General features: G+C 41.8%; 1 protein-coding gene across 1 annotated transcript in view; it reads right to left on the bottom strand.

Moving 5' to 3' along the window:
- Nucleotides 1-24,659, bottom strand: part of TRABD2B (TraB domain containing 2B) — a 262,789-nt gene that overhangs the window by 22,036 nt on the left and 216,094 nt on the right. Inside the window, exon 5 of the mRNA XM_059853866.1 lies at nucleotides 18,946-19,036. Coding sequence (XP_059709849.1) covers nucleotides 18,946-19,036 — 91 coding nt within the window. The remainder of the gene's footprint in view (nucleotides 1-18,945; nucleotides 19,037-24,659) is intronic.

Raw genomic sequence — 24,659 nt, 5'->3', positions numbered from 1 at the left:
TTCCCCATTAAGACTTTCTTTCATGTTTCATGTTGAGGGTGAATGTTCCCCAGTGCATCAGTTTCCTTTGAGAGTTCTTGGTGCTTTTCAAAGCCATGAAGAACTCCTCAGCTATGGCCCAGCTTATGGCTGAAGCAAAGTCATTTCCTGACTCACGAAAATGAAGAGGCGCTCACAGGTTTGCACTGGGGGGGTGTCTCTCAGGCCACAGCAGAGAGTTCTTAATTTTTATCCAACAATGATGGTGGATCAGTGAAGTATCAACATCCAAATTCAGCCATTTAGCAGCTTGAAGGATAACACAGTGTGAACTTGGACAGGAGAGTTTAGGCAGGTAGGAAGGACCTGGACCATGTGGGTCCTCAGATGGCAGGAGAGACCAGTGGGTGGCAGAAAGCCACTGGAACTGAGCTGTAGCCAAGATTTCTGTTTCCACTGACTTCCTTCTCTGTGCCTCATGCTCTGATCAGTCATCAACTCCCTGAGATGCTGCAGGCAGGAGCAGCCCCCATGTGCCAGCTCAAGGCTGGGGCTGCTCTTTGATTCCTTGAGTGGTCTTAGGGATATCTGAACACGTACTTTCCACCTTTTAACACCTACTATTTTCTTACATGTGTTTACCTTGCTCTGAGCTCCCCGTAAACTGGAACCAGTAGAGAGGTGTTTTTATGGGTTGAGATTTTACAAACCACTTAAGACGACTGGCAGCTCCCTTCTTATTAAAATTAATGACTTTGGGCATCAAATTCCCAGTGGTGGCTTTGAAAGTTTCTTGCTTAATTGTTTCCACTACCATCACATGAGCCACAGGTTGTAAACTTGATATTTCAGAACATTCTTTGGGAAGAGAATAAATAAACACTGGAGAAATGTTAAAATGCTGTAACCTAAAGAGGGTTATAAACTAACCACCAGCATGTTAGAGTCGAGTCAGGGGGAATAGATCCACTGTGGCAACTGCATATTACATTTGGTTGATATTTGTTCCATTACGCCTGCACTAATATTTTTTAAATTATTAGTAACTGCTAATAATTGCACCAAGACCTAAGAAGGACTTTTGAAAGCTGTATGTTGATGCATGTTTGCTCCTCTAAAAGAAAATAAAGATAGTTTTAAACTGATTTAATAAATCAGTTACAATAATTATACTATATTATACCTAAAAATAATAATTACAATAAAAATAAACAACAAATATTATAAAAAATGGTTAATTCATTATGAACCTGGTTGTTTCCAAATAGGACTGCCATCCTACAGACATTCTGCCTGAAGGAAAATCAAAACAGAATAGTGATATTTCATCCAAATATATTGCAAGAATATTTGAAGATGTTAATTTAATGTAAGTAATTACTTTCCTATAAGATAGTAATTTCCCCGTTGATTTCAGTAAAAAATTTATTAATAAAAAGTGCTCAAATTTATTTATATTCTGGATTTTCCCCCTAAAATATAAAGGCAAAAACCTGCCATCTGCAATTGGATACCTGGACAATCGATCTCTGCATTACGTGAAGCTTTACTGTTAAATTCAACTGCTCATTTCATGGACTGTTTCATGCCTTTCCCCTGGTCTCAGTCTCTGTGCACTCTGTTAGCACAGCTGCACTGTATGAAACCATGGGGATATAATGGACTTTTTTTTCCATTCCTTCACTACTGCTGAGACAGCTTTTCAAGATACATAGTTATTTTTAAAGTCAGGGAAAAAGCAAGGCTAGTTTTCAGTTTGTGAGGCCACAGTGCCTTTTCTGAAGAGTGAGAAAGTACCACCCAAATATCTTGGTCCACACAAAGATCTCAGAGATTTTTCATGAATAACTTGATACAATTCCAGGCTTAGAGGTTCCACCCATTTTTAAATGTATCATTCCCACACAGGGTGGTCTTGGAAAAATGAAAATTATTTCAGGCCCTTAGGTGGGTTTTTCTCATCTCTGACCTTAATTTCCTTCCCTGGGATGTGCAGTCCTGCAAAACAAGTTCTCTAAAACAACAGAGTCCAAATAAGAAAACACTGGAGTCTCAACAAATATCCTATGTGGCTTGGTCCTAAGGTACAGAAAGCAGTGAAAGCAGGAAAACATTTAATCTTGCTAGTTCTTGAAAATGCTTAATCCACAGACAAAGACCTCTGTGGTTTTCTTTCACTTCTGGTGAAATTTGCCATCCTTTTCTAATTCTTTCCAAGAATTAAAAGAACAAAACAAAACATGTAAGTTGTTTGGACTGAGCTGGATGCTCCATTAGGCTGTCTCAGCATTTCTCTCTCTGCCTTGTGGTCTGCAGTGTCACTCTTTGCTGGCACTGACCATTGAAAATTGACTCAACACTGGGATTTGTTAGGGCTATTGAGTGGATCTGGTCAGAAAAATGACATTAACACCATGATGTCCTGCAATAGATTGTTTTCATAATTCCCAGGCTTAAAACTGCACAGATCAGACAGGGCAGACCCCAGTAATGCCTCTGCCCCTGATCTGCCAGAGTAACACCAGCAACGTTTGGGCTGAGTCCCATCAAGCCTCCCCATGGGCTTGCACAGGGCCAGGGAGGGACTTGCCCTTGCTGTGTGCCTTTGCTGATGATACACATCTTCCAGACAACGAAATCATCAATCTCATTGTTTTCAGCAATCTTGCGGTAACATCTCTGTTCCCTCAGATATGTGCAGAATCTTCCGAAATCCCAGTCTGCCAATCTGTTATTTGCATCCTGACTTTGCAGCACGAGCAATGGAAAAGTTTTGCTCAGAAGACTGGCCATGCTTTGCACGAGCTTCCAAGCACAGCAACATCACTGAGGTTTTCTTGCTTCAGTTCTCAGAACTGTCAGACAAGGGGAGATTTTGTTTCATCAAGAGAGAAGCTGCGGTGATAGCAAGGAATGTGCGATGCGGCAGCTTCATCTTCGTGCCACCGTTCCTGGGATGCAGCCGGCTGACGGCCAGACAGTGAGTTCAAAGTGTTTTATTGCAGATGGATTCTCATAAATTCCAGTTGGGGTGTCTTTGTGAGGGCAGGAATTTGTCAGCCCCTCATATGCACCCTCACTCCCCTTGCTGCAAGCCACAGAGACATCTGCTCCTGGCTCTGCTTTCCCTACACATCTCTCTGAGAGAGTCAAGCACACCCACAAGATGAGCACCACAATGTCCTGTCCCACGAGGGGCTTTGCTTATTTTCCCCTGTTCCACACTAGGATGAAGCTCAGACTTTCAAAGCTCTTGGGAGAGAAGCAAATAAAATAACAGAAAAGCAGGCAGAAATCCTAACCCACTCCAGAACTGCTCATAGGGCCTCTTCCAGGGATGGGAACTGTGGATTGAGAGCACAGACTCACATAACCAGGTGACACCATGGACATAATGTCCTTCAAGATGAAAAGCATAAATATATTTTTCTGCAAAAGGGAGCAACTGCAAAGCAAAGATCAGAGAGTTAGATTCTCCCCATACTTAAACCCTATCTGAGCTGCTTCAGGCTAAGTGCTGTAAATTACTCAGGATGAATTGGGCTCAAGAGACAGCAAAAGAGAAATCCCTGATTACTCCTGTGAAACCCCTGATTATTCACTCACCTGATCAGCTTAATTATAATGAGGTTATTTTATTTAGTATGTAGTTGCCTTAGGCCTGTACACTAAAGTTAAAACTTCTTAACAGAATTTGGAAACAAAGTTGTTTTTTCATTTTTTTGCACCATAGTCAACTACATCTCATGAGCACTTAAATTAGGTTAAGTAGTTAAATTAGATTATAGTCCACCCCAAACTTGGATGTGCTCTGAATCCATGTCAGACTATTTCTCTGGGAAGAATCACTGTTGCTCAAGAACTGTAACCTTAGTTTGACAGCACATTTAGTCCTCAGTATACACACGTATGTATGTACAAATCTGTGCATAAATGAAATTAAAAGTTTGTGAAGATATTCACATGGGTCGTAACGTTTTCCTTCCCACTTTGAGAAAATATAAATAATTAAAACTTTAGTTATCTATTCTGTTTCATTAGAAGTGGAGCTGGTCTAAGGCACAGGAGAAGAAATGCAAGCTTTCTGCACTTGAAAGGCTGAATTTGCTGAAAAAAAGAGGGCAGCTGTAACATTTGTAACATGTCATTTCCACATTTTCATGTGAATTCTTTCTGAAAACTCAAAATGTTTCATTTCAGCATTTTATGAACAAAGCTTCTAATTTTTTTTTAGTCTTCTGTTTTCAAAGACTTACATGCTACAAAGTGCCCTTTTTTGTTCAGAGATTGATCTCAATTAAAAAGAAAAACCCAACTAATATATAAAAATGACAAAATTCAACAAAACCCAATTCCTGCCTTCAAAAGCATCCTCAAATCGTTCCATTTTAAATTGCTCTGAACTTATTTTCCCTTCTTAATTTTTTGGTTCAATTCTTGAACTGAATAATCCTTTGTTTATGAATCTTTCATGGAAACTCTGAGAGCTGCACGCTCCAGCCCCAGAGGATGGGCTGTGCCCTCAGAGGAAGGATGGGTTGACCCTCCAGTCTTGTTTCCATTTTCCACATAAATAGCAAATAAGAACCTTCTTTGCTCATGGTAGACAAACCTCACCTCAGGCTCTATTCCCTAAATCTCCACAGTCCTATTACCACCAAACGAATTTAGTGCGAAGCTATTTCTGCCTGGGTAGTTCAGCTTGAGCAAAATATACACAATATAGATACTTCTGGTGCCTCTCTGACTTATGGAAGTGGTACTTAAAGCTCCTTGGATAGAATCCCTATCCCATAGGTCCAGATGGGCTTTTTCCTGCTCAGGCATCCTGGTTCAGCATGGGAGCACAGAGACATGCAGCTGTCCTGGGACACCTGGAAGTCTCCTTCTCAGAGGAGAGAGAGGCCTTCACATTCAAATTACAACTCTGTATGTCCATGCAGCATCCAAAGGCTTGCTACATGAAGTTAACGAAAATGTTTTGTTGTCTTATAATAAAATTTTGACTGCTGAGTTTGCAATGAATTTTAAGAAGCTGACTGACAAAAAAAACCCCAAACAGGCTGCCAGCTTTGATTCCACGGTAGAATTACAGCTAAAATACAACTGTTTATATCTTGCTCATTTACAATCCAAATTGAGTTCTGCTCCCAGATTGTCTCCACTGGTAATTAGTTCCCCTTCTTTGCTGGATCCTCCAGAGAGAACATGTACCTGCAGAAGCCCATATTTTCTATCATATCTTAAATATAAAAACTCTACAGTGACACTGCTAAGCAAGGCAACAAATGTTTAGCTTGAGGGACTACAACATTTTCACTGACTTCAGACTGAAACTAAGGGCAGATTATTCACTGTTTGCCTGATGCTGTTTCCTGCACTTCCTTCTGATGCTCTGGAAGTTGAGTCCTGGCTGAAGCGAGGTACTGAGTGGATCACAGATCTGTGCAAGCATAGCAACTTGTGTTCCTGAAGTACCTGTCTCAGTTGAGGCTCTTGCAATTGCAAGACACAGATAACATGGGCTCCTAAGTAGCTGCCAGCACCAGAAGGAGAGAGACACAGACCACTTAAATCCAGCAGCAGGCATAAGTGTGGAACCAAAGAGCCATAAGAAGACCGTGTTTGCAAGAGACTCCACATTTCTGTGACGCTAAATCCACTTTTCTTCTCTGTAGCCAACACTGCAAAACATCTGATCTGCTCAGCCACTGACGGCTAAAAAAAGGAACACAGAGACACTCTGACTTTCTCCAAAATGTTGTTAGAGCCCATTGGCCTTGCCCATATCACAGTGCCTGAGTGTTTCCAAGAAAAGAACAGGACAGTTGTCAGAATCCCTATTCAGGCCACACTTCAGCCTGTCTGCGGGCATTTTCACTGCACAGTAACAGACAGAGCACTCGAAACGTGACGAAGGCAGAAGAGCTCTCCCTCCAAACACCATTGGCTTTAATGTCTAATGCTGTTCTCTCAACTCTAATGCTAATGGACTTCACATAATGTCTCTCTCTGTATTAGCCTCATGTCACAGAAGGTTCCTTCTCTGTATCAAGTCATGCTGATGGAACTGCTTGTATCAAATGCTCCTTTCTCTCTGACAAAGCCATCCTTCACTAAAATTCTTCATTAACAAAGCATGCACATTGCTGCTGAAACCTAATGAAGAAAAGAAGGTTTTATACCCTCTTTTTTGAGTTTTCTAATTGAAACTTATGAGACCAGACCTTGAATCTCCAGAACGTTTTTGAGGCCATAGGAGAGACTGATTTTTTAATGAACTCAGGTAAATCTCACTGTCTAGTTACAAAGAACAGGCTCCAGGTTTTCCTTCCTTAAAACAGGGAAACTTGCACTGACCTCAGAAATCACCTCTACTTCACTGAAATGTCTATGATTATTATTTTTATTGGTGCACTTAAGAATCCCAGAATTACATTACACAGTCATTAAAGAGCTCCATCTCAGCAAGCTGACAGGCAAAGGGTGTGAGACAATGACAAACAGTACAAAGGTGACAGCCCCTGCAGCCTCCCTCCCTAACTATGTTGGAGACCTCATTGCACAGGAGCTCTAGGGGCTCATTATATGTGCCTGTCTGTTTGTTTGTTTGCCTTGAAATGCTTTATCTAAGTGCCAGTTGTCTAAGGGGGTAACACAGCTGAGTACTTGTAGCACTGCCTAGCTATGGAAAAGCATGTAATATAACAAGTGTAACAGACGTCAGAGACTCACCAGAACTATGCCTGGCATCTGGCACAGGTTCCAGCAGCCACGTTAGCTTCTTATCACTACAGAAAGCTAAACACTGAGAGTGACCAAACTAGGACTTCTCATGAGGTGGTGCTGTAATACAGCTCAAACTGTAGGAAAGTCAGTGCTGTTGAAATGATGCCCACGTGAGATGTTTTAATTAAAACTGCAGGAGGACTCATCTGTCTCTCTCTCTAAAACGAGATTGAGTGCTTGGGGCTGCCCCACAAGTCTGTCAATTCTGAACCAAAGGGGAGGCTACTCTGTCCTTCTGTTGCCTTCCTTTTCTAGTGAGAATTCATCTGACAGTCAGAACTGAATTATCCCATGTGGAGAGATGATAGCTACGGAAAAGTACCAGACCCAGCTAATCTCAGTCCCCGCACCTGCAAGGCCACAGTGGCCTTGGGTATAGCTGTAGTCTGATAGCAGGATGATGTAGCTGAGAGCAGAGCATGAGAAAAAGGAGATGTAAGTTGTAAAGAATGAGGATGTAAGAATAACCAATAGATTGCTTAGCTTACAGAATATGTATGAGCTTACTCTCATATTGAGCTGTCCCGAGCCTCCTTTACTGCGACAATCCCAAGTAGCACACAGATCAAAAAAGCACAAAGACCAAAAAAGAGTGTATGCCCTTATTTATGTGAAAATAAGCATGATGGAGTCAGGCTTTATGAGGAAAGCCGTTTTCTATACACCACAGTTGAACCTATAGGTCTCCTAGACCTCACCAGGTCTGTTGTTCACAGACTGATCAGGGCTTCTTGGAAAGGCAGGAGAGGTAAAGAAGGAAGCAAGTGGAACAATGCACCCCAGAAGTGGAAGAAGAAGGGAAAAAAATCAGTCTCCGGCTACATTACCTCATTTAAACCGCTTCTGGTTGTCTGTGGATTTCAATTGCCTTTCTCTGACATGAGCGGGAATTGCTGACCATTCAGCAATGACTGCAATCACTATGAATGCTTGAATACATAGAAATTGCCCTAAATTCATGGCTGCATTGTGAAACAAACAAATGAAACCCTTGTTACCTCTGCTTTCTTTCAAGTCTATGTCCTTTCTCCTTAAGGGAAATGTTTCTAAAATTGCCTCAGAGATTTAAAACCTCAGTGCCGCTAAATGTCAACCGAAGCTGCAATTCCCACCTAAAACTTAATCTACATACAAATTTGATACAAGTGCAAAATTACCATTTAACATTAGCAAGAAAACCCGTTCCTCTAGGGAAGAAAGATGATTCCTTTGTCACAAACTCAAAGCAAGGCTTGTTTTGATAAAATGGTGGCAAAAAGTGAATCTGTATCTACTGCATTCACTGACTGTAGGTCAACAAGTGGAACCACATGCTGCTTCTGGGAAAACGTCTTCAGCCTAGGAGGCACCATGGAGGCAGAAGGGGGCACCCAGCAAAACCAAAGTGGAGTCAGGGGTGGGACACAACAAGGTCCTTCAGACCTCCCAGGACAAGAGAAGCAGAGGGAGAGCCACCCATGGACCTGGACCAAACACCACCAGTATTACCCCAAGGAGTTATACAACCTTGGTTCTCAGAACTGCTGATTTCAAAAATCAGCTTTTTCTCTCCAAAGTTCATGGAGAGACTTCTGGATCTTCCTTGTGATGGAATATCATGCCTCGACTCTGTGGGTGTCAGGAATAATTCCTTAAAATTACTTAAAAGGCCACAAATGCAGGCAATGTTACAACCAAAAACCACTACAGCAGCAGAGATTTACTGCTCTCTTTGTAGAATCACAGAATTGTTTAGGTTGGAAAAAAACCTTTGAGATCATTGAGTCCAACTATTAACCCAGCACAGCAATGTTCACCACTAAACCATGTCACCAAGTGCCACCCTTTAAATCCCTTTAGGGATGGTGACTCTACCACTTCCCTGGGTACCCTGTTCCAATGCATGGAAACCCTTTCTGTGAAGAAATTTTTCCTAATATCCAATCTAAACCTCCCTGGCACAACTTGGGGTCCTCTCTTGTAATTTGGGATAACAGACCAACTCTCACCTCAGTAAAACCCTTTCAGGTAGCTGTAGAAAGCGATAAGGTCTCCCCTGAGCCTTCTCTTCTCCAGGCTAAACAAGTCCAGTGAGTTTATTTCTAGCAATGTTTTCTTTCCCTTTCAGAAATCAGGAGAAGACAATACCACGAAAGTATTTGAGATCCATGTTTATCCACTGTGGATTGGGATTTACATTCCAGGGGTATAATGAACCCAGAGATGCAAAGATGTGGGCGCACAATGTTATTACAGCCTTGAAGATTATCCCAGTTTCACTCAATAATGGAACCTCTCCTTAATGACTCTGGCATGAACTATAGCCTTTAACAGAGCTCAATGCCAACAGAAACCAGCAACTCTGCCGAGGCTTTATCGTTTTTCTTCAGTGGAGGGGAAAAGTGTTTATCTGGGAAGCGTTTCACATCACGGACAATAGGAAACTGTTCAGCTTTCCACAAATAGGCTGGTGTGCAACTTCCAAGCACTCTCCAAGGAAAGCTTTGGAACACTAGCCACGTCTTTCCAGAAGGGATTTCATGTAAAGTAATAATGCCCCACATCCTTCATCCTGATTTATTCCTGCTTCATCCTCATTTCCAAGTGCTGTGCTCACTTCAAACACAGCACGAGGCTCATCTCTGAACGTGCACTTTGATCACTGGGGACTCCAGATTGGTATCGGCCCTTCAAACATAAACAGGGATGTGCTGTCCCGACAGAGGAATTTCTGGGACTGCCTTTATTTTTGCAAGAGTAATTTGGAAATGTGAAGCTGGGGTCATATGACAGCAGATGCAAATCTAGTTGCCAGACAGGGCGCTGGGTACTAAAGCACTTGGAGCTTGTCTATGACTTTGCTGCTGAAGTGCTACAGGTTAGCAGGAAAATGTTACTATTCCTGAGCTGACTGGAAATCAATGGAGAAAGACTTCAGTGTGCTCTTTCTCACAAATTGTGTCTTTTCCTCTTTTCCTCGCCAACCAACAGAGAGGGGCACTATGGAATTGTGAACTGCTCTAGTGTTCCATAAAGCAGTAGGAATGGGAAATATCCCAAATTTAGTCCTTCTGTTAACTCTGGCTCCCAGTAGGACCAAATGTTTTCTTGCTGAAGTGACAACCAATTGTTTTCTTGCTGAAGTGACAAAAGTTACGAACATGGCGGGTGTAAATTTACAATTAATTCTTGATGCTGATGAAAAATTCTGTGGGGCTACATGAGGACGACAGATGGGCATAGCCAGGTCCACAGTGGCCATGAGGGGGTGAATCCTCCAGGTGCTTCTCCTGACCAACAAGAGCCTCTGACAGTGGCAGAAGATCCAGTTTTCACAAGCAGAACAACTGCATCACATGTAGCTGCCCACCTAAGCAAGAGATCACTGGGGAGGCCCATGCAGTTCAGTTTCTGCCAGACACTCCCTGTGCCCCAAACTTTCTAAATTTGCACCTATGAATCCCAAAACTGGATTACTGTGGTGGTGTGCTTTTAGCAATCATGACTGCAGGAAACTGTCTTTATTCCAGAAGTTCTTCCACATATCACTTGACAGCAACTGTACCTACATCCATCTACAGCATCTGATCCATTTTTCCTCCCTCCTGTTTCTGTTCAGAGGTCCATTTTTCATTCTTCCTGGAATGCAAAGCATTTGGGAGTATGGGTGGGAAACCAAAATCTTTCAACACTCACTAATAGAAATTTTTTTATTAATTAACTCTGTGGGAAGAAAAGAAAAGAGAGAGAGCTGATCTTCTGCTCTGAAATCATGAATCACTGTGGAAGAGAAAACATGTCCTCTGAGGTACCTGAGGCCACTTCAGACAGAATGAGTGGCTGAGCTGCTCCCTTGGAAAGTCCTGAGTCATCAGACACAGCAGTTTAATCCCCAGGAAATGGGAAACACATTGGCATGATGTTCACTTGCATGGAGCATGAGGTCCAGAGAAGGGTGAAACTCCAAAGACTCTGGAGATCAGTTTAGCTTGAGGAAGGATTTTAAAACCTAAATGCTCCTCTAAAGTATATCTGATCTGGATCTGGGTACTCTATTCCCAACACATGATTTCCTGGATGAATTAATCTCTTTACAAACTTTACAGATTGCATATGAATTTACTTTGACTTCTCATAAAAATGATTCAATGATCGTGACACAAAAATGCATTCAGGCTTCTAAGGTATTTACTGTGACAAGTGCTTCATAAATTCACCATCCTTAATTTACTGTTATAAGAACTTACTCTTTTTGGCATTCCTGCTCCTTCTACTAGCACCTAACTAGGAGGAGGCTGATATACATGGATCTCAGCCTGACTCTTCACCATATTCTCCCAAAGGGACACCCACACAGTCATTTAGGAACCAAAGCTGGGTTGTGGCCAGCATGTCACCTGGCTTGGCTGAGATACCATGAGTTGTTAAAAATGAGACTATTTAGCATAAAAATTGGCAAGAAACAACATAAAATCATCCCTTCCCCCAATATGTACATTAGAATGACTTTCTACTTATGGGCGCAATTCCAAAAGGTTTCAGTAAATTTCACTGCTTGCCACAATAAGATCCACCCACAGGGAGTCATTTGGTCATGCCACCAGTCACATTACAGTGTTCTGGAGGGCTTCTAACCCCATTTGAACTCCAAAGAATGTCCATATGAACACCTGATCACTCATGAAAGATGAAACACCTACTTCTCAGCAAAATTCTCAGTAGAACACTGTATCTTTGACTGTTTTTTCCTAAGGAACTGTTATTGAAGGAACCTTAGGTGAAAGTGTCAGTGAGAAAAGTCATTGACTTCCTTTCTTTCTGTTCCTTTTTTAGGAACCTGTGCATTGTAAAGAGCTCCCTGAAAGGCAAATTACTATACTCATGCTGAATCAAGCAGCTCTATTGATTGCAGCACAGCCCACAGACCTCTTGCTGAAGGAAAAGAAATCAGCTCTGGATGTGGAAAAGCTCTCTGTCCTAATGTGTGAGGTCTCTTTGCCTGACAATGTGATAGTGAAGGTAAGGGAAGTCGGCACTGCAAAGACAGAGTGACAGCAAACAGACCACAAACTTCCTCAGATAAACGACATCTTTCCAACCATACAATACCACTTGATACCTTTGTGTCCCTTGAGCTGTTACAAAGTGCAGCTGCACTTCAGCCCAGATTGATGTTGCCCGGGGTGGAGGCCGTCAGTCCACAGGACAAGTGCAGGCTGAATACACAAACAAAGTCACACAATCTCACTGTTTCAATACAATGCTGGGGAGGGGATGATGCAGTTTTTCCAACGATTTAAATGAGCTTAAGGACACATCTCACAGAATGACTAACCATCTAAAGCTTCATTAGCCACCTAAAACCAGCCAGACACCTCCTGCAAGCAAGCTGGGCAGTTGTCTGAAGATGCCCATGAGCACTGCTCTGGAAAAGCCAGTCTTTTTACCTGGACTATAGAAGGCATCTGCATAACTGTGTGAACATAGAATGTGTTTTCCACCAGTTCCCTCATGGCCCCTCACAACCGAAGATAGGAGAGGATCAGCAACCATCTCATATTAACAATGACCTCTAAAAGCTACTGGCACTGATGGAAGCCAACAACTTCAGGGCAAGTTGGATCAGCTTTATCTCTAATAACTATAAACCAAAATTTTCATCTCATACTCATGACCTGAGGTGAAAAGATCTGCGTTAGAATTGGCTGGAAGCAGAAAGAGGATGAAAAATCAGCTTCTCCTGTGGAAACAAGAACGCTGAAATTTGGCTAGGAAATAAGGTAAGAACTAGCTCTGAACTTTTGAAGTCTCCAAGGCTCTGTAAGTTTACTATTAGAGAGTTTATGGAGTATGAGATACAGATCTCCTAAACCTGATAGGCTGCAGATCAGCAAAAAACCCTAGAAACCTTAGCACTGGCTTCAGGACAGCTCAGCAAGCAAGCTGCCCTGGAGCAAAAAGAAGCAAGCCCAGGTTTCCCCAGAGGCCCCCTTCCCAAGGAACAGAATTATATGGAATATGAAACAATTTTTTTTTAAAAGAAACCAGAAATTTTACTGAGGATAAAATCTGATTATACAGCAAAGTGAATGTCCCACTGGGAGATCTAGCCAAGCATGAAATTCCTGAGAAGTTCTGTTCTGTATTCTTACTCCAACACCATGAATTATCTTGTTCTTTTCCAGATTTTTTTTTTTTGCAGCAAGTTGCTAAATTCCATTCTCTCAGAAGGTGTTCAGTGTCTAAAGGTGGCCTAAAGGACACGAAGATACACTGTCCCTAAGGAATGTGTAGCTCAGGAAATGACAGGATATTTAAATTTCTACGGCTGAGAATTTGTAAGTTGACTTTGCTTCTCTACCATGTTTTGGAGATCTTCTTCCATGTTTTTCCCCCTAGGAGTTACTTTGGCTGGCTCAGGCTTTGTGGCTGTAAGGTAGACACAATGACAATTAAACTGCAAAGGAAGATATTTTAAAGGCACACAGGAACATGAAAATGTAATGTGCATATTTTCATGGCTAAGTATTTCAAGCACTGAGTAGTCTTATTCTCCAGTGTTAGATGAGGCAATAAATTCACCAATGCATGCAGATGAACCGTATTTAATCCCTATGTACCTCATACTGTAAATTATGCTGTCAGAGAACCCCCCCTAAATAATGGATTCACTTTTCTTCTCAGGGAAGGGAGCTAGTGATGGGAGCATGATCCTCAGGCTCAGATCAAGTGAAAGATCCAAAAGTTTACAAGAGGTTTAAGAACTGCCACATCCCAATGGGGAGATTATTCCACTCACATAAAAAAAGGGTACATTTTTCCCTGTATCAGAAGAGATGGGATCCAGTCTACCTTTCTCAGTTCTTTTTTCCTCAATTAATTTGGTTATTTGCAATTAAAGTGTCACAGCTCTTGTAATATTTTTTTCCCCACTTGTGTATTTTCTAAATGAACTTCTACTTATTTCACAACAACTTTAACATTTTCCCTAACACATCCCAAAAATTAACAGCTATGCAGAGCGGAGCAACCTTGACTAGCAGGCACCAGAAAGCTGAAGCTTTGTAGGCATCCTAAGGAACTTGGCAAATCCTGGGAGATTCTTGGGAGTTCTGAGGGATCCATCACCCTGAGAGGGTTAGGGATCCTGATGGAGTGAAATGGCTGCATCACTGTGTGGATGGAGTGTGCTTTCAGCCCACGGGAAGGAGAGAGCATTCCCTGGGGAGCTGACACTTTCACCCTGAGATAACGATGAGTAGCAGAGCCAGGATCACACCTGTAGGATGACATTGAGAAGGGAGGGAGGAAGCTCTTTGCTTCAGACAGAAGGACAGGAGTAAGTTACAACAAGGAGTAAGTTGCAACAGGAGTAAGTTGCTTCAGCTGGGACGGGAAGTGCAAACAGAAGGAGCAAGGGTAATTAATTTCTTCAGCAGAGCTCTGAGAGTTTACAATAAACTCTCAAACTCTCAGAGAAGCAGACATAAAAACTTGTGCTGAATTCTTTGATTCATCCTGAATTCTCTGATTCTGAAAGAAGGCAGCACTGATCCCATCCTTGGAGAGAGCAGCCTGATAAAAATGGGTACTGCTGCATGTCCTTCTGGCCAAGAGGATGGTGTGCAGCACATCTAGGCTTGGCACAGGGCAGAAGGTCAGAGCTGATTCTGAGAACCCAGCAACAATAGAGTCATCATGGACACAGGTGCTTCCTGGATTGATCTTGCATTTTGGCTGTTTCCAGTTAAATGTGAAGCAGCTGTGGCCCTTTATCTGCTCAAGCCACTGGAATCCATCTAAGGGGAGACTTTCTCCCATCTCCTCCTGTTTCCCACCCCAAGCATGCAGCTCTGTTTTCTAAAGACAGAGAGGAGCAGGGACAGCCAGTTGGCAGAACTCCACAAAAAAACAAAAACCAAAAAAACAAACACAAAAAAACCTCCCAAAAAACCACCAAAACAAACTTGCCTTTCTTATCTCAGGGCAAAGCAATGAGATATTGATTCAGTCACTAATTTCCCAATGCCTGTAGCTGGGGACAAGGATGACAGCCAGCAAAATAAGAAGCAAATATGAACGTCGCTGAAGGCTGTCACGCAAACAGATTCAGGACACTTCCCTCAGGCAACAAAATGAACAAATTAGGCCAATGTGAGAATAAGTTCTCAAGAGTTTATGGCATTGTTCTGCATGATAAATAGAACAGGGTTTCTTTTACAGAAAGGGATTGAGCTTTAAAGAAAGTGTTTTCAATAGTCAGCTGGTGGAATTCTAGAAGAGGCACAGGAAGGTCAACACTGGGCCATCAGGCAGATCAACAGGAGGAGCCCGGAGATTTCAGAAATCCAGTCAGTAAGAGTTCCCAAATAGCTCTACACCAGCTAAATGTACTTTATATAAACTTTTCTTTGCCAGTTCACTGATTCTGGAGCCATCAGACCCCTCTATGTCATGGCTATCTCGTCCAGCCAGACAAGATCTCACTTTATTTTTCCCCACTACCTTAGGAAAGGGAGGATTTGGCTCAAATTTGTGCTTGTCACTAGACAACAGAAATGTGAGACTCTAGGTATTCAGTTTGGTTGGCTTAAAGAGCAGCCATTTCACAACCCATGCTTAGCATTTTGGACAGAGGAAGCCAACAATCTTCTGGCTTTACCCAGTCAGTATGCAACTGAAAGCATAAAGAGGTTTGGTCTTTGTCCTGCTTCACATTTCCCAAGGCTTTTTTGGTTTTTTTCTGATACATAGGAACAGTGCTAGTTATTTTCTACAAAAGGGATTCTCTTGTTCTTTCTAAAACCAAAATGGATGGCAGGATTTAAACATCATACCAGACTATACTCCACCTATTTATGGTAATGCTGCTGAATTATTGTTGAACAACAAAGATCAGACTACTAATCATGTCAATAATAGTAATAATCATACTGTTCTGGGAACAGAGACATTAAAGAAAATGACCATTTGCTTTTTTGGCAAGACAGTCCTGGTAGTAAGTAGGACATAGCCTGAGTGTTCTGCTAAAATTACTTTCATATAATGGGGCTTCTTACTTAACCTGAGAGAAACTGTCCTGCAAATCACTGTCAAGGAATCATTGATATTCATCCAAAAGCACCCTCAAATTCAATCTGATATACTTTCAAACACTCCTATGTTCCAGCTCGAACTGTTCCTCTTCATTCTTCTGCATACAGTCAGTCCACAACACTTTTTTTGAATTCCCTTTGCTAAAACACAAGCATGCAGCTGCTTCAGTTTTTTTTTCCAGCCCTTGCATTTTTTCCATGTGCTGTCCACCCCCCCAAACTCCACATTAGAATCCAGCTGATCTTCCTTGAACACTATCCAATTCTTCAATTGTCAATGCCAGAATGCAATGCAGTGGGCTTGACTCCCTTATACAACTTATTTGGAAGTAAAGCAGAAATGTCTCTTTTGGGCTTGAGCACAAAGAAATACCTCTTCACGTATGGTTCCACAAGAATCAAGATGAAAACACCTCCACCTCTGCAACTTCAGTAACCCACAAAACAATTTCTGCTTTGCAAGCAGCTCAAAATTTGTTGAGCCTCTATTTGTTTATTCAATGTATATATTTTGTTACTACAGTCACTACAGCAAAATGCTTCCTCTTCTGGGCCTTTCAATTGTTTTTATTTAATCTTTTCAAAAAGGAAAGCGAAGAGTAAAAAAAGGAAGGCTAGACAAAAATGCAAGGTTCCTTAAGACACTCAATTACAGCAACATGACAATATAACATAAACATAAACAACACAACAACTATTAAGTTGTTGTGCTATTGTGATATTGTACTCTGTTTGGCTAGACTGTCCTTTGGAGCTCACCCAGAAATCATAAAATACAAGCTATTCTATAAAAAAAGAGACAAAATGGTTTGCAGCAGCCTCCTCATTTCTAAGGAGGAGCCCCAAGCACTTCTGATAGCTACAGTCCCAGATACAGAAAAATGACAATACTGTCCCTGATGTGCAGTTTTGAGAGTCTGTTTTTATTCTAAAGGCAGAAAACTGTTTCTTGTGAATATATTTAAATTGTCTTCATTCACAATTTCTATAGTTTCCTGCTGTTTCTGCACCTTGATTAATTCAGTCTAGTGGCAACACTGTACTTTTTTGCCATGCAATCTATTTTTCTTTCTTTATTCTCATCTAGAACTGGCAGATCTACCTTATCATCAGACCACAAGAAAACTCACAGAGCATCTAATCCTTATGGGGGGGCAACCATGTTCTCTCTTGACTCCACCCAATATTTCTGCACAACCATTCACCCTTTAATAAAGTTTTGTATGTTCAATGTTCAGAGCAGACCCCACTGGAATAAGGGTTCTAGTCCAGGCAAACCTGCCCAACACAAAAGTTACAGAACAGAACAGAAGTTACCCAGTGTGGGACCATTCAGCTGAGGACACACACATTGATCTAGGCAGAGTCCAAACCCTCTTGCTTTCATGGGCATTTCCCCCAGGAATTGAGAATCTTAGGGAAGACATCATGAACAGGAGACACTGCTGCCAAGGTAGGGGAATGTGCAGATAGAGGTGCCCCACTCTGCAAATAAGTCAACATTAAGCACTGGCTTTGAGTCAAGTTTCCTGCCCCATCCTTTAGTTCAAGTCTGTGATGATATGTACAGACATAGCCTAACACCAGAGAGCAGAGACTATTCTTGGACTTCTCTCACTCTACTGCATCTTTAGTTCTTCTCAAGGGCTTGCAACAGCCAATAAATTAATAGTTTCACAATTTCCAGTTGAAACACTTTTCATGGGAAGATGATACTTTCAACTAAATGAAAATTGCTGAAGAAAGTGTCTCTTTCCCTGAGTGGAAAGTTTCTTTGTCAGAAACCTACGAATGGTACACCTTGGCTGTCCTGCTGTAGTTTGCTTGGTTTTTCTGTTTTGCTTTTTTTTTTTTTTTTTTTTTTTGGTTGGTTTTAGGAAAAAAATTTCCAGCTCTTCCCTGCACCATGTTGACTTTTCTCCCTCTGCCAAAGTGCTTCTTAAATCTCCTCTGAATATATGCTCTTACTGGTGGTGTTTAACAGCCTTTTCTTCCTCCTTCCCCCATTGTTATTTAAGACGATGCTTTTATTGCTAAACAGATTCCAAGAAGCATTTTGGATAAATGCTCTGTCAAAGAACACTTATGTACAGTTGAGCCATATTATATTCTATATGAATCACTGCGGATGTTTCCCAAACAAGGTTAGATCAGCCAGATTTTCCAACTAGATTACACACAGCTTTTTCAGACATGGTCTACTACCTCTGCCATTAATCCTCCTCATTGAGACTCACCTCGGTTTTGGACCATGTCATGTCTGCCCACCAGGGACAGGAGCATGCTGCTAACACTTTCTCCTAACGAGGATAACAATCCTATGACAGAGTAGCCTTGGCCAAATTTTATCTGCAGAATGTAGGGGAAAGGCTGATTTTGCAAAGCTAGATGGTCTCTCACCAGCCCTCATGGTTTTATTGTCTGTGATTTCTTCAGACAGAGACCTCACTTAAATGGCCAAGAAAAAGAAAAGTCTACAGGATGAATAAAGTCTGTTTCACCCAGCTAAGGACAATTTTGTGCCATGTTTTATTTTAAACTAATGAAGATTGCCAAGAGCCTACTGATCAGTCCTTCTTGCCTGCTTTACCTGACCAGATATAAGGAGAAGCTCAGGGAATACTGAATTGCTCTCTACCTGCCCAACACACTTTCAATGATGCATCTGCTACATTAAATGTGGTCCTTCAGGAAAAACTGAAATTCCACCTGAAGAACAGCAGCCTGACAGAGAAGTCTGCAATGGAGAAGCAACAAAAACCCCACGGAGAGTGAAAGGAAAAATAGCTCTGGGGGAAAATGAGCTGAATGAAATGTTTCTTTAAAGAAACCATGGCACTTCTGAGCTGGTATAATGAAGCAGCTGTGATATAAATAATGTCCCCAAGTGGAAAAACCCACAAAAACACCAGCCATTCAGGCTCCATATATTTCCAAACTCACACAATGGATGCTTTACAATGCACTTTTTGTCTGGAAATTGGGTGGGAAAGGGAGGTTCCTCACCCACCTCCTATGCTAATGCAATAATCTTGCTTAGTCACAGAAAAAGGGAGAGAAAAAAGGAGAGAAAGTGATTAATAATCTGTGGGCAGCTGCTTACTTTCCAATTGGTTGTCCAGGAGGGGTGTGCTCCACTTCAAATCCTGCTTGTCTCAGTACATCAATCACAGTGTTGTTACCCAGGAAGTGACCTAAAATACAGGTAGAAAATAGCACTGTCAATCAAACTACCACTCTCACTCACTTGATTTTCTCCTGTTGGAACAGCAGCTTTGGGAGTCAAAGGTACCAAAAACTAGACCAGAGGGACAGCATACAGCCCAAAACACTTTTTTCTTCCGTCTCATTTATCCCTCCCTCCCCTCACATGGCCAAAGGACTGGGTGGATAATAAGAAACCTAGATGGGTTGCCAGTCTTGCCTTCCTTCCACTGTGACCATTGTTAGGATGTTTACTAATTAAATAAATTTCCAACATGGAGATCAGAATGACCCTGCAGTGGCAAAAGGATATTACTAGGGCTTTGACTCTTGAAATGGAACAACTTACAAACAACCCTGACCATCTCTGCTCATGGACATCTGCTAATGAAGAGACTCAGGCTGCTGTAATGCATGTTCAGCACTTGTCTGACTGAAACCATAGTGATTCATGAACTGCCTCATCAGCCATTCAGCCACCTGCACAGTGGGGCTGGGAGGAGCTGGGATGGTAACCTTATCTCTCCCAAAACACAAAGATTTAGTCCTGTAATTCAGGGCTCTTTGTTAGAAGTGTAAAGGTCACATTCCTATTCACAGAAGTAACAAGGAGCCCATAAGTATTGCAGTGTGTACAGGCCTTGAAAGAGTTTACTTAAGGGGGTCCCATGTACTTGAAACCTGAACCAAATCCCACCAGAGTCAATGGGAGCCCTCAAAGGGCTTTGGGCACAGACTCAATAAGGGAGTGTAATCCAGCCAAAGCTTTCAACTCTTAGAGTCCCACACTGTTTGCAGGATGGGTTGGATATATAAAAGCAGTAAAAAGTCCACAAACAGATTTATTAAAATCCACATAGCACTGTAACCTGTCTCCAACTGCAGCCATGACTGACATGGAGGAAGAAGAGAACAATCCTCCTCCGTTATATCCTTTAACTTCCAGCTCTGCAGGGCTGGGTGACCCTCATTTACAGCCAGGTCATTGCACCTCACTGCCAGCTCTGAACAAACCAGTTCACCAGAAATGTGCCCAAGCCTCCACGTGCCTCTGGCATCTCAAAGGAGGGAGCTCCACCATGCTGTGGGGTGTAAGAAATTACTCCTCCGGTTTGCTGCTCCTGCTTGGAGAGCGTGTGCTTGCCTGAAGCACAGTGAAAGTGTTTGCAGGAGATGTTTCTGACTGCCTGGCTCCACAGCAGAGCCAAATTGCACTGAAAAAACTATGGCAGGCAAGAAGTGCCTGAGCCCCCCTCCAAGGACACCGCTGTGCAAGGATCTGGTGCAGCCACCAGCAGAGTCACCTCTGGGATTCTTTGCCCACCCTGCACAAAGTCCTGATGAATTTCAGAGCATTCAGTCCCCAGGATTTGCTCAGCCTGCACCCCTCTGCTCTCACTGCCAACAAGGGCGCTAACTCGCCTCAGTTGTTGGAACGATGTAGCTGTATGGCTTTGAGTGCAACTTGCAAGCACTGGTAAGAGCTTTTAGCCAAAAGACATTTCTTTAAATGATTAAATGTACATTTGCAGAGCCCTAGTGTGTTCCAGGATTCCTCCACTTCCTTTTAAGAAAACTCAAAATTTGATTTTCCCCTTTCTAACTTACTTATAACAAAAGCCAAAGCAGCAAAGAACAGTCCCAAAAATGTGTTATACACCCTCAGAGATTCAAGAAATGAGACATTTGTGAATGATTAACTGGATTTGATCATATCCTGTTTTTTTATGCAGTGGCCAAGGCAAACAAAGGTCCCCATTCTGTCACTGGCAAAGTGACACTGAGGAACCAGTCAAAGGTATCAGAGTCCGAGACGTTTCCGAGTCCACTTTATTTTCTCTGAGCCAGAGTCTTAAATGCCAAAAGATTTCTTAATGTAAATAATTGTCCTGAATCCAGCAAATCTTTGACAAGATGACAGCACAGGAGAAACCAATTTTAACTCTTTTAAACTCATGGAAAAAAGTAACTATGCAAAAGCTCTGACTCCTCATCCACACAATGGTAGGGCTGTCAACAATGTCAGCTCCTCAGCAGAGCCTTCAAGTGATGGATGAAGACCAGAAGATGACACTTCCTGGACCTCCCATTCCTGCCCTCTGTACGGATACCATGCTGAAAGCTGCCAGCTGCTGGGACTGGTGATCTGCTGGGCAGCATGGCAACAGGGTTTGTTCTTCTAATTTTGCCTTTCCTAACTGGAAGGAATGCCAGCTTCCATGAAAAACCCCTCAACTTCAGATTCCCAAATAAATTAAAATCTTAATTACAAATATCCATGCAAACATCATAGTTATTTCATTGTATGTCCACAATCCAACACATACTAAAATATTTTCAATGCTCCAGTTCAACCAAGAGAATAGAAATAAAAAGAAATAAAAAAATCAAAACCAAAATCAAACTTTGAGTTGGCCCTCAAATAATTCTCTATTCCACATACATCAACAGAGCCTGAAACTTTAACAACTGCTAGGAAATGCCATGAGCAAGTCTTTGCAAAACTTAACCTTTAGACTGCTTAAAATTTACCTGTTTGTATTATCCCACGTACATCTGGGTAAGTTATCACCCATCTCATCAACAGCTTGCCCTGTAAATGCATCCTCTGCACCTGACTGAAGATTTCTGACTTCTATTTGTCTTAACTTCTCTGTCCAGTCAGAATTCACATATTAAGGTTGTTTTTGTATCCACCTGTTCATTTTACATCATGGTAATGCTGTTGTGGCCAACTTATGCCACAAGCAACCTGAAATCATGTTCCACTTTAGTGACTGAAAATATGAAATTATGCATGCTTAGACCAGCAGTCTTTCCCACCTAACACAGACATTTCCCAACAGTGATCCATGCGATCCCATGGAGTTCCTCAGGATCAGAGATGTGGAAGAGGAAGGTTTAAGGAGAAAGGTGGCACTGGAGAGGTCCAGTGTAGGTAACGTGAAACACGAAAGGTTAAAGAATTCCTGGAAGAATTGTCTTGGCCTGCCTCCTGCTGTGAAGTCCACAATAATTATCCTTTCCAGTTTTAAAATCCAGGAAAATCTTCTATGTGAGAAATATCTTACATAAACTAACTCTCCCTAGTGGCACACAACTTGAGATAAGGACTCACTTGTTAAATATTAACAACAACAGAATACTTTGACAGCCTATGTGATGAAAACAAAATCAGAGATAATTAAGCTCAGCATCAGTGAAAAACATCAACTTGCTGCCTCTGGCTGCTCATATGTGCAAAGAGAGTATGCAGTAACTGTCATATTCTTTATAACATCACTGGACTTACTTTTTATTCATAGATATGAAATTAATGAGCTTTGTATATATGTGTGTATGTGCATGTATGCTTCTGCTTAAATATTTTAAAAATTTCTTTCCTGGTCTGGGAAAAACCTCAAGAAAGTATAACTGCTGAAAATTTAGTGCATCTAGAGATATATCAGACAGGTTAGAGAGGCAAGGGAATGATCTTGCATTTCCATCACTATTCCCTCTTCAGTCTAAACCTGAATAAACCATTCCTGCAGTATTAACCAAATTTATCTTGACAGCTGATGAAAACTGGATCCAAGAGGTCAGAACATCAGCTGCCTTGGGAAATCCATGGAAGTGGAAAAGGAGAGAAAGCAGACATAAAAGATTTTCTACATAGGGACCTGAAGAGAAAGTCTGTACTTGGGCAGGGAGATATGCAGAGCAGCCACCCCTAACAGTTTAAGATTAAAAATGCCCAGGTGTGGATGCAATTCTTCCACCCGCTAAGGATAAGGAGATATTTATGGGATTTGCTTGAGGACAAGACCCAGTGCTACAGTAATTCTGAAGTTTAAACACAAACACAAACACAGTAGAGTGGTCAGTGTGGCTGCTGCACTTAAGACGGGGTTTCTTACTAAATTTGATGAGGTCAAGATTATCCTCCTTTCACTCACATCTTGTTTTTTTTGAGACAAGGACCTGGAGACAGTGGAGGAACACATTATACAGCATGGCTGCTAACATTAATCAAAGATCCTCCACTCCTGGTTTGCTCTTTTATTTTTAATTAAGAGCTGTGCTTTGGACTGCAGAAAGCAGATCCATGTAAAGTGTGTCCTTATCTCCCCAAGGTTTCATTTTTCACTGGAAGAAAGAAAGAATAAACCATCAATTAGGGTTTTGTTTTTTACTAAAAAACATGTAAAAAATACGTGAAATATACGTGGTTTCCTTAAAGCACGTCCATGCACAAACACACTGCTGAAAGAATGCACTTTCTTCCTTTCTAAGTGGAATATCCTGAGGCAGAGAGAAAGACACTTCTCTTGACAGCCATGTATTTTCTAATTGACCACATAAACTAAAGCTCTCCTTTTCCATTTCAGACATCCTAGTGACCCTCATCAATAACCTAAGCATCAGGTTGCATCCCTCAAAAGTTAGATGAACTTGGGTGCTCCTACACAGAAAAATTATAGCCACGTTTTTGATGACAGAAGCAGAAAAAATGTTTTTAAGCAAATGTTATGTACTTTATCTAGGTTTAGAGATCTACTACAAATTACTTTGTCTATTCTTTTCCCAATTCTTTGTTCCGTGGCTTAGAAGGATAACGGGGTACAAAGGAGCAGGAGATAATTCCCTCACAAAGGACCTCCATTGCCAGAGCCTTTGAAGTTGTACTAAAAAAGCCTTGCTAGCCATTAGCTGACACACAGCAGAAATCTGAACTGTTTCCATGCACACTACAAGCAGAGCTATTTTCTGCACAATTAGTCATAAAAAGGGCCAATGTAAACTGTGTCGGGAGGTCTCAATTCTTTACATTCTCCACACAGTGAATCAGACATTATGTATAACGTTTTGTTGCCATTTAGACCTTGGGCTGCTCTGCAATCAGGAGGCGGCAGCCTCTATTCCTCCTTCTCCCTCGATGCTGATTCTCAAGCCCCTTGGCAGCACCACAGTGTTTATGGTAGGAAGGCTTCACAAGAATTAGTGTAGGGAAAAAGGCAAAGGGCTGAGAGTTGTCTCTTCACAGTCGGGGTAAATACTTTGTGGTCCCTTTGCCCGCTGCCTCTAAAACTGATCTCCATTCCTCTTAATCTACAATGGTCAAAGCACAGTATTTTGGGAACTTAAAGATGAACTTGTCAAGATGAGGCTGTAAGCAAACACTCCAGGCAATGACTTTTATTTGATTTTGATGATTTCTCCACTATAGCATTCCAGTCTGACCCAGAGGTCTCTGGGTAACAGCAGGAATTTACTGGGAACCACATGCCATCCCACAGTACTCTCTTTGGAAATGACACATGTTCCAGAGACCCATGGTGGGGAATCAGTGTTGTGGATAAACCCTCCCAATTTTTAATTCCCTTTCACTCCTTGTCCAGCATATTTCTTTGCTAATGAATAACATGCTTCAAAAACTGGAGGCTCTTCAGCCTTCCTCATGATGACCCTCACTGCCAGACAATTGCTCCTATTTGTTCTTGAACCACTTCCTTGAATCTCACTCTAGTGGTAAGGATGGTCTTGAAAAAGTATCTTGAATGCACTTTGACAAGGAGCCAATGCTTGATTTGTGCAGATCTTGCTTATGCAAGTTGGATCTAGATGTAACTG

This window comes from Haemorhous mexicanus, chromosome 9 (genome assembly GCF_027477595.1).
Source record: "Haemorhous mexicanus isolate bHaeMex1 chromosome 9, bHaeMex1.pri, whole genome shotgun sequence".
NCBI classification, from domain to species: Eukaryota; Metazoa; Chordata; class Aves; order Passeriformes; family Fringillidae; genus Haemorhous; species Haemorhous mexicanus.
Note: the sequence above shows the minus strand (reverse complement) of the source record. Positions and strands in the feature narration are given on the sequence as shown.